The sequence below is a fragment of the Thalia democratica genome, chromosome 8, assembly GCF_965202585.1.
Source record: "Thalia democratica chromosome 8, ktThaDemo2.hap1.1, whole genome shotgun sequence".
Lineage (NCBI taxonomy): Eukaryota > Metazoa > Chordata > Thaliacea > Salpida > Salpidae > Thalia > Thalia democratica.
Window position 1 is genome coordinate 16192972 of NC_139172.1, and position 10558 is coordinate 16203529.

The following is a 10558-nucleotide window of genomic DNA, read 5'->3' on the forward strand; positions in this document are numbered from 1 at the left end:
TTAAAGGAAACTTACATAACAAAGTTATTAAAAAATAAGTAAGTTTTTTTAACATCCAAACAATAAACAAAACAAATATACGATTATATTAAATAAAAAAAAGTGTTGTTGTTTTGTTCTACATTATTAGTCAAAAAAATAAATATTTTTTAATTTAAAAGTAACTTACTAATCTAAATTAATTACATTTGTGTGGAAGTAAGTAGCTGCACTACAGTAAAAATATGTTAGTCTAACTTTTTTTTAATAATTAAGGTGCTTAAAATTTTGAAATTTAGAAATGACTATTTTAATAACCTTAAGATTAGGGAAAAATTTTAAAGTTTCCTTATATGGAGAGTTTTTTACAAAAAATATAATAAATTAATTTTAAATATTCGACTTATTTAAAAAAATTTTTTTTTCGGGAATTTTTACTTTAAACATGTTTTCTCAGAACAACATTTAATGAAACTTTTGTTTTGTGTAAATTCTGTCATATGATTTATTTTGTTCACTTTTGAAAAACAGTTAAAGTTTACAAAGCATTGCTACTTCTTTATATGTGTTTCTTTTAATACAAAAATTCCTATTACGATATCTTCCAAAGTTTTGGTATCATGTAATACACTACGTTTGATATTTAGCTATCGTATTTTGTTGTATAGCTTTAAAAGTAAAAAAAAAACTTTAAAGTATCTTGTTTTAAAACTAGCCTCAAAAATTAAAGTGTCAACAGAAGTTTTAGATTGTCATTATATATAAGGTTAACAACCATTTTTTTGACTAAAAAACCAAGTTACGAGGTTTAAGTTGGCTGAAGCAAAAAACTAATCAAAGTAAAAAAAAGACTTAGAAAATCCTATTTTCTTTTTATGTTTTAATTTACTTTTTAAAATATGTAGATAGGTTGAAAAGTTTTTACTATTAAACTCTAGTCTAATTTCGTTTTACTCTGATAGAAGTTATAAAAAACTAAAACCTTTAAAAATATGTTAATAAAGGTTAGTTGAGGTAAAATATATTTACTTGAAAACGAGTAACTTTACTGAATTAAAAACGCAATTATTTAAAGTTTGTACAAAAGTTCCTATCAGTAAGACATAGGAAGTGAAATGCAGTAGCTTTTATTTAATAAACTGATTTGGACTAAACTTGTTTACAGAAAAGGTGTTGTTTACATTAAAGTGACGCTGTTTAACTACCCACGCAATTTATAATTTAAGTTGTACTAAAGAAATACAAATACTACTTTAAAATTAACTAGTCTTTTAATTATTATTTATCTAACATTTTATGTTAATGAAAATGAAATTTGTCGTACTTGAATTAAATATTAGACTTTTTTTTGTAAAAAACGTTGCAGTTCTTAAGAAGACATGTTGTATAATTTATTTTTCTTGTTTTCCTTAGTCTTAAATAAGAACCTATTTTGTATATTTACAATTAAGCGTAAAAAGTCCTTTAATTTTTAATTCAAAGAAGACTTCTACTTTCTTACAAAAATCTTAAACAACTTAAAAAAAAAGTATTTTATAATGTTTTTTTTTTTTCACATGTCAAAAGTATGTGTTGTGCTGTGTTTGTTTTCAATGTTTATTGTCAAGAAACTTAAGAATAAGCAACTTACATTAGAATATTTTACAAAAAGTTTAGCTACTATATGCTGATAATCATAAACAACTCAAGAGGCTTAAACATTGAAACAAGGTTATTTTAATTTAATATTTTTCTTGTCAATAAAATATAAAGTTATTTTAAACACATTAAACTTTTTATACATTCAGTAAGAGTATTTATTTTTGCTGGTTTTGAAGGTACATTAAAAAAATCCAAACCAAAAGATAATTATTTAATATTTGAAATAGAAAACTCTTGCTATTGGTTTTATAATATATTTAGTGTTAAAATTTATTCTTACTGCTCGATTAAAGTTTTATCAAATCCAAAATGTTGTGGTATAAAATATTACTTAAGTTTTTTTTATAAAAAGTCAATTGCATAGTTAAAGGGATTAAGAAAAAAGTCTTTAATTTTAACAACTTTTTAGCACACAACTTCTGATTATTAAATTTGTGTAGTCGAATAATAAATAACAAATGATTAAGAATACCTTAAATATAAGTTTTAATATAATATCGCTTTTTAAATATGTAATTAATATATTCATTAAAAGTTAGGTACATATAACATGATCCTTTGACTGACTAAAATACTATGTAACAATAAGAGTCATAGTTTATATTTAGTACTATAAATCAAAGATTTTTTCTTTGTTTTGTTATTGCTTAAAAATACTATGATTAAAAATTATTTTAGCTGGTTTACTTTACTACGTTAAAAAAGTACGTATAAATTAAGAGTTTTAAAAACTAAGAACTTAGTAAAAAAAAAACAAATAAGTACTAGTCATAAGAATTTATTGACAACCGGGAACAAAAAAATACGAGTAAATAAAACGTTTATGCTTAATTTAAACATTGTTTATTTAAAATAAATGCAGCAAAAAATTATCTGTAAATTTATCAGTTTAGAGGTACAGTTGTAAGACTTTTGTGTAATCTAGTCATGATTTCTTAAAGTAGGCACGTACTTTACAGAGTAACTGAAATAAGCAGAAAGAAAGTTTAATTAAAAACAAAATTCAACAACAATGTAAATAAAACAAGACAAGATAAATAAAAGAAAACTTACATACATTAATTACAAGGGTAGTTTAATAGTTTTTTGACACTGCTATTAGAAAAAGATAAGCATCGATTGGTATAAAAGTATGTTTTTAGAAGACTTATATTATATGATAATATTGCTTTAAATAATATTTTGTCCTATATAATCTGATAATACAATTACAATGTAAACATTTTATAAATAAACTACTTCGTTCATGTAAGCATCTGTTTCTTTTACAAGCTAATAAGCAATAAACTAGATTTTTAAAAGCCATCCTGGTAACTTAGGTGTGTTAATACGTAAGCAAGCAACCTGGTAGTAAGATATCACACGTCACCCGCACGTCACATTACGAGCTGGTGGTGGTCGATGACGATTTCGCATCCCTGGTTCACGTGGTTGATGACGCGTGACTTCAGGTCTGTCACCTGCTGCTTCAGTACGTTGATGTTTCCTGTTAGCTCGTGATTGTGAGTTTTCAGTGCTGCCACCTGATGGTTTTGAAAAGTTTAAATAGATTTTAAATTAAAATTAGTTTTAACTTTTAAACTGAAAAGCTATATATAAATTAAACGTGTACATATGCTACTGATAACATGAAAATTATTTTAGGGCTTTGTTAAAAAAAATGTTTTGTGAATAACTTTACAAAAAAAAAGCAATAAGTTATGAACAAAAACCAAGGGAAAAACTCAATCCTTTATTTAAACAATTTAATGTTTTTGTATAAAACGATTAAAAGCTTTAATTAACTTTTTTATTTCAAATTCAAAATGCCATAAAGAGTCTTTAAGAAGAATAATACTAGACTAAATTCGTTGATAAGATTGGTATACCTTCTTTTTCGCTCAATAAGATTTAAAGGTAAGTTCTACCAAATTTAAGTAATAAAAAAAGTTTAAGTTTTAAAATTTAATTGCAATATTTAATTGTAAAGAGATCTAAAAGACTAAGATTTGTATAAAAAAATGTTTTAGATGTTTTTCTCGGTTTATACAAAAAAAAGAAAGTACCCCTTAATGAAAATTTTTTAGAGAGTGTATGATAATTAGAATTCTGACAATACATATTTTGAAATTTCGAATTTAGATATTTCTGAATCTTGCTAAAATGTGGCTATTTTAATTTATAACAATTTATCACTTGTAACAATTTTTTTTTAGTTGTCTTTATTTTCAATAAATGTTTTTTATGAGATATAGCTAAAAGAAGTTTCCTAGATTATAAAAATATTGCCATTTTTAGCGATTATGAATTATCTCCTTAAAGGTTTTTTTTCATAGTTTTTGTTTCAATCATAATCTTAACAAAATGTACCTTATAATACAATTGTTTCAGTTTCAAATTATTTTTGAGGTATAACCCCTTAAAAATCTTAAAATTATTAAAGAATTAAAGTTGTCAGAAATGAAACTGTTGTAATTTGAATGGTCATGTTTTATTAAAGCATTTAAAACTTAATAGTAAAAGACAGTAAACATTTATACAAGTTTTTTTTAAATTATGAAAGTAAAGTCTGAAACAATCCATTGAATTAATGTACCATCACATTAGTTTTAATGTTAGTTGTTGATAATCATTTAAACAAATTAAAAGTTAACTATAAGCTGAATTAAAAGACATTTCATAAAATTTCAGCATACAGTTAGATTTTTTCATGTTTTAAGTTTCAAAATAATTCCTGGAAATGGATAAGAATAAAACCAAAACAACGGAAACATGTCTATTTAAAATGTATAAAGTTTTGTACTATACCGAGTCCTATTGAAATTCTAGGTGTTTCCCCAATATTTGCTGAGTCAGCATGAAAAATTATCCAAATTTTGTTTTTAAAACATTTTTTTATATGTTTGGGTAAGGTGGGTTAGGGTTAACGGTATAAATAAAAAAAATAAATAATTTGGATAAGGAGGGTTAGGGTTAAGGGTATAAATTAAAAAAACAAAACAAAAAATGCTGACTCAGCAAAAACTAGGAGAATTACGTATTTATTAAAATCAGACCCTACTGTACCACAGCTAAAATTATTTTTTAGAGTAAAACAGTCAACTGTTTATTAAACATTCAGGTATATTCGTTTTTAATAGTAATCAATTAAGCAAAGAGAATGTAATATGAGCAAAGAGTAATGTATTTAACGAAACTTCTTTTAATTAGAAATTTCTAAATGCAAAGTTTAGAGAACTATTGCATTTTTGAATTCAAGGTCGTTTACAGTTTAAGCTTCTAAACAGATTTAAAAAGCTTAAATAAGTTCATATGGCTGTGTAGAGAATTGTAAAATTGACATAAAAATGTAACCTCTTATAACTAAATCACATTTAAATAAAAATGAACTTGATAAAAATTTGTTTTTAGTTATTTATAGGTTTTAAAAGCAATTAATGACAATAACCTGCTTTACAGAAATTAATTTTATTCTTTAATTATTATCATTTTATAATTTTAGTTTTTAATTTAGCGAAAAGTTAAAATTTTTGTTTTTGTAACTATTATTTTAGTAAGGAGTAATGGTAGAATTTTTTAGCTTTAACTGAGAATGTTTTGAATTTATCGTGTACAACTATTTATTTTAAAACTTTTACATACTATTATTTTATATATATATATTTTTTTTTAAATATTGTTACATTTTCGTTTTTGAACTGTGAAAGACACATTTGAAAACAACAATTTAGTTAGATTATGTAGATAAGACTGTAGGTAAGATTATGTAGATAAGACACGAAACCGGTCGCGAATAAAATATATAATTTGCATAAATCTATTTATATGTAGATAAGACTAAAAACAAGTTTTTAAATATTCTTTAACGTTTGGGAGATGACTTAATTTCTCGATATTTAAGTTGAACGATGTGTAACTAAAAAATATAATCATAAATATAACCTGTAAAATTTGTGCTTAGTAAATATTTTATTGTTTAAATATTAAAATTTATTAAATGTGTATTGATGTGCTAAATGAGCTCAAAGCATATTCCTGATCACAAAAGAAAATTAAATCATATAAAAAATTTAGATATGAAACAAAAACTTATAAACAGACTTTGCTTAGTATAACTCTGACACAAAATGTACAGCTGAATTATCTTAACACATTTAGGTCAACAAACTTGCCTGTTTTACCCTAAAAAACTGTAATACTTTGTTAGTGCGATATAAAACTTATATCTTTACCTCAAGTGTTCCAAAACAGAAAATAAAAACTTTAACTAGTTTAAAAAACAACAAAATAAACAGATAAAACTACTTTTGATAGTTTAAATATAAGCATTAATTATAAAAAAGTCTTATTTGTTATTTACATTTTAAACTAATAAAAAAATCAAGTATATGGAATACATGGTATGAACATTGAAGGTATAAATTTTAGAAAAAATTAAACGAGTAATTTATGTCTAAACAGAACTAATTTTAGAATAAACATATAAATGACTACAGTAACCAAAATGAAAATTTTCCATATAGTATAAAATGTAGTGAAGTAAAATTTTGCTAATCTGGTTGTAAAGATCAGAAATTATACTTTAGAATTTACTATATCTTAAGTGAAATGGAAACTGGCTTTAAGAATTTAAAAGTTACTGCATAATAAACTAACTTAAAAAACTGACATTCCTGAAATTCGATAAACTAGATTTTACATAAGTTTTCAAAAAAGCTGTTAACTTTAATCCAGCTTGAAACACAAAAAGAAAATAAAAATAAGGAATTCCGGTCTTAAAGCCCATTATGAATTCGTCAGTTCTACTATACGACATCGCAGCTACAAGAAGACTTTAATGAAGACCTTTGTGTCATTCTTACAGGTAGCTAAAATGGTTCTCAAGTATGTGTACTTGTTGCACTATTTCTTATATATAAATTTACTTAAAATACCTAATAAATAAATATATAAATAAAAAGCTAATAAATAGTTAAAAAATTATAGTTTAATAATTAAGATTCAACAATAGTTAGAAATAACTTATCCTTAAAAATCCTTAAAAATTTTTCGGATAACGACCTGGGTATCAAATATAAATTAAAACTAACAAAAAAATATTCTATGTAGAAACTGCGTACCTAAAAAAAAGTTTTATATCCCATATAGAAGATGCTGTAATCGAAAGATATTTTTACAAATAAACTATACACATGTAGATGATATTCTACAACTAGTTTTAGAGTTTTAAAACGATGGAAGCAGATTGAATTTTACAGTATGTAATTAATGCTAATCAAAAAACAGAAACTATAAAAGATTACTTAGATTGCTTCAAACGGAAAAACAACATTTCTAAACGTTTATTAGTCTTTTTATTCTTGTTTTCACTGTTATTTACATTAAATTTAGCATTTTTATTTTTTTTTATTCATTTAATCTCATATAATCGAATACAATAAATTATCGTAGACAAAGTTCAAAAGGTATAAACTTACAGTGTTACTTTAATTACATTGATCCCTTGATAAAGTTAGAACTGAAAAGCTTTGTGAGAAATACATTTAATTTGAGAATAAGTAGTTTTTCTTTTATAATTTTAAGATACAAGTATTATATAAAGTCAAAAAATTGTTGCTTCAATAAACCAAAACATTGAAAAACTAATGATTAAACTTGGTATAAAGACAAATTATACAATAATCCTCCTTTATTGTACCTAACAAAGGGTACAATAAAGGAAGATTATTGTATAATTTGTTTTTATTTATATTCCAGTGAACTTGTTTCACTAGGATCTTTTGTTAGCAACAATTGAATCTATAGTTTTGAACAGTTAAACTTTGTATATACATACTTTAGGTTTAGAGTAAAGTTTACAAACTTTTAACTTCAGCGCCTATTAAAACCTATTAGTATTTTGGTAAAACTTTTACTAGATAAAATTTAAAAGAATTGTTGCTAAAAACTAATTTTCAAACAATATAAAATAGCTTCTAGTTTTTAAAGTATATTGTTTAGAAGTTTTGTGAACATCTTTCAATTAAGTACGTAGATCTTCATAATTATCATTAGAGTATAAACCCTGCAGAAAAATACTAATGAAGTTTTTCGTAATAAAAAATTGAAACAACAAACTTTGTCTTCCAATTTACTGATTCGTTCCAGTTTTCTTCTTCTGCACTTGTGGGCAGCGATCCTATTCCTCATCCTCTTCCTTTCAGACTTGATTGCTTCCTGATGCTCCATGTTTATTGGGGATACCGGTGGCGATCCAAGTTCGCTTTTTACCTGGTAGCCACCAGGAAACTGCACCAGTTGCTGAGTATCTCCGTGAAAGCTGTTGTACATTGATGTGGATGGACATTCCATAAACTGAGGGAGTTTTTCTTTGTCCTCTGTGTAAATGAGACTGGCTAGAGATGACGAAGAAGCAGATGCATTGTCGAAATCTGATGATTTTAAAATGATTTCAGGAGTTGAAACTTGTGGCATTTCTCCTTGCATGTGAAGTTTCAGGTCCATTTGGTAGTCGTGGTTCGGGTTGAAAATCGCAGAGTTTGGCGTGATGGGGGGAAGCCCGTAGGACAAGTGGGGCATCGAAAATTGAGGGTCGTTGTTACTTGAACTGCTCGAGTTGCTGCTGAGAGCAGACGCTCCACCGTTGTTAGAATAGTCGACGATGGAGTTTGTCGTTGCAACTATCGGTGTGATGCTCCTTTGGTGGTCTACTCTGCCGTAGGTGGAGTAAATTTTTTCAGTGTTTGTCGCTATTGAGTCCGGAGAGGGAACTTCGTAACTGCCAGTGGTGTCTAACTTTTGTCCTTCTGGAGCATAATTGTCCTGCTGATTGTAGCATCTTTGAACCTGATTCATGATTCTTGTATTTATTTAGTCTACAAATAAAAGTTTTTATTTTTTTTTTTTTGCAGATCAAAAACTTAAAACTTTAAGTACTGATGAAACTCTTTGTTGTTTGAAGTAATTAATTATCATATACTTTAGTAACTTTATTGACTGAACAAATAGTTGTTTATAGGGTTTTAATATAAAATTATTTAAATGAAAATTATTTTTTATTTATTTTGTTGTATAAATATAACTAAGATGCCTTTAATATAATTTTATCATTAACTTTTTTTGATGGATACAAAAACTTCGTCGGCAAGATCTACGGATTAAACTTTGCCTATTTCAAAATAAATTAAAGATTCTGTTAAAGTTGAACGAGAGTTATTTAAGCACTAGTGTTAGAATTTAGTCTACTATTTATTTGTAGTGGTTTAGATATTCTAACAGAAACACTTGCCTTTATTGTAAATGAATATATTGTTTATTGAACGACAAAAAACGCTCAAAAGTTTGGTCCAAGGACCTAGTGCACAAAAAAGTCTTTCGATTATCGAATCATACACCAAAATAGTTTAACGTCATGCCCAGGACATGTTTCAATTGAACTTTAGATAGATGTATAAGCTTGATATATAAATATCTTATACTTATCGTTTTTTGTTAGTTTCACAATAAAAACAGTTATATTAGTGATTTGTATAAAAGTGACCCAGCACATGAAGCAGAAATATCCTGCCAGCTTATAGCTTAAAAAAAAAAAAGTTTTGATATAATTTTTATGTACAAATATGCTTTAGTTTAATTGTGCAAAAATAAATATAATTTTTTGAGAATATTTTTATATAAAGACTCTTTTGTAACTAAGTCTAATATTACTTTTTAGGCCAGGGTGGTATGCGAAAACTTATATCTAGCAAACCCGGCTCACAAAATGTTTTTAAATAACTTGACATAATACTTAAAAGAGACTGCCCTTAAACCCCTGTTACAGACATATTCATAATCAAGACATATTTTCAATAATAATAGTAAAATGTAAAGTTCCATGGGTATATCTCAATTAACAAATGTGAAAACTTTTACTTTTAATCTTATTCAATCTATACATTATATATATATATACATCACGTATAAATAGATACATAAAGGTTCAAATATAACTTAGTTGAAGTACTTAAAGCCTTGTATATCAACTATATTTACCTAAATTAGAAGTCTTAAAAATGCTTGGTCCTCATTTGCTATGAAAACAAAAACATTTCTTGTTAAAGTAATATTTTTTTCTGAACTTATATTTTAATTTAAAAACGTATTATTTTACAATAATTCGTGTTACAAGTTTATTTGCCGCAGAGGTAATATTTGTCTATTCAAAAGTTAAATAAATTTAATTACTTTTAACCTTTTTAACTAATTTTTTCTAGAAAGTAAAACTAACTTTGTTTTTACTTAAATTCTCGTAAAACTATTCAATAAAGTTAAATAATGCAAGTTTCAATAAAGCTTTTGACTAATTTAATATTCTTTATTTATCTAAGTAGGTAAACCGTTATAGCTGTATTGTTAATCATTGCCAAAAGATTTCAAAGTTTTAATTTATTTTCACTAAAAAACTAATTTTATTTAAAGATGAGATTATTTATTAGGTTGAAAACTGGTTTAATTTATTAATAAACGTCAGAGATGTTTTAGATCATAGTAAATGAAACTCTTTGAGAAGAGTTAAAAATTAATTATCTAAAAAATTAAATAAAGACAACCAAAGAAGAAAACACACAAAAAAACAGTTGATAGAATAATGTAGTTTAGATAATATTAAATTTTCAATATATTTTCATATGTAAAAAACTCAAATTTTATCTTTGTTGAGATATATTCTACTAAATTAATAACCTGTATGGTGAGCTTTAGTTTAAATACTATATTCTTATCAAAAATGTTCAGTCCCTGTGGACAAAGTAATTGAATAGATAGCTTTTCTACAGCTGCTTTACTAAAACTTTACAAGCTGAAGTCTTAAGAGTACTAAAAAATTATTTAAATTTCAATATGTAAACAATATTTTTAATAAAAAATTTTAAAAATTTAAAAATTCATTTCGAAACAGTACTAATTGAGTTCAAAATCA

General features: G+C 25.2%; 1 protein-coding gene across 1 annotated transcript; it reads right to left on the reverse strand.

Moving 5' to 3' along the window:
- Positions 1-2413: 2413 nt before the first annotated feature.
- LOC145842438 (uncharacterized) lies at positions 2414-8470 on the reverse strand. The gene is made up of 2 exons (XM_082949886.1): positions 7717-8470; positions 2414-3143 (listed from the first exon to the last, which is right to left on the reverse strand). Exons 1-2 carry the CDS (start codon positions 8452-8454, stop codon positions 2997-2999), a joined length of 885 nt encoding a protein of 294 aa, XP_082806012.1. The 5' UTR covers positions 8455-8470; the 3' UTR covers positions 2414-2996.
- Between the last annotated feature and the right edge of the window lie 2088 nt (positions 8471-10558).

Excerpts from the sequence above, each read along its gene's own strand:
- LOC145842438 (XM_082949886.1), bottom strand. The coding sequence starts at position 8,454 with ATGAATCAGGTTCAAAGATGCTACAATCAGCAGGACAATTATGCTCCA. Across the intron at positions 3,144-7,716 it reads TCAGTAAATTGGAAGACAAA|GTGGCAGCACTGAAAACTCA; the intron begins GTTTGTTGTTTC and ends CAAAACCATCAG.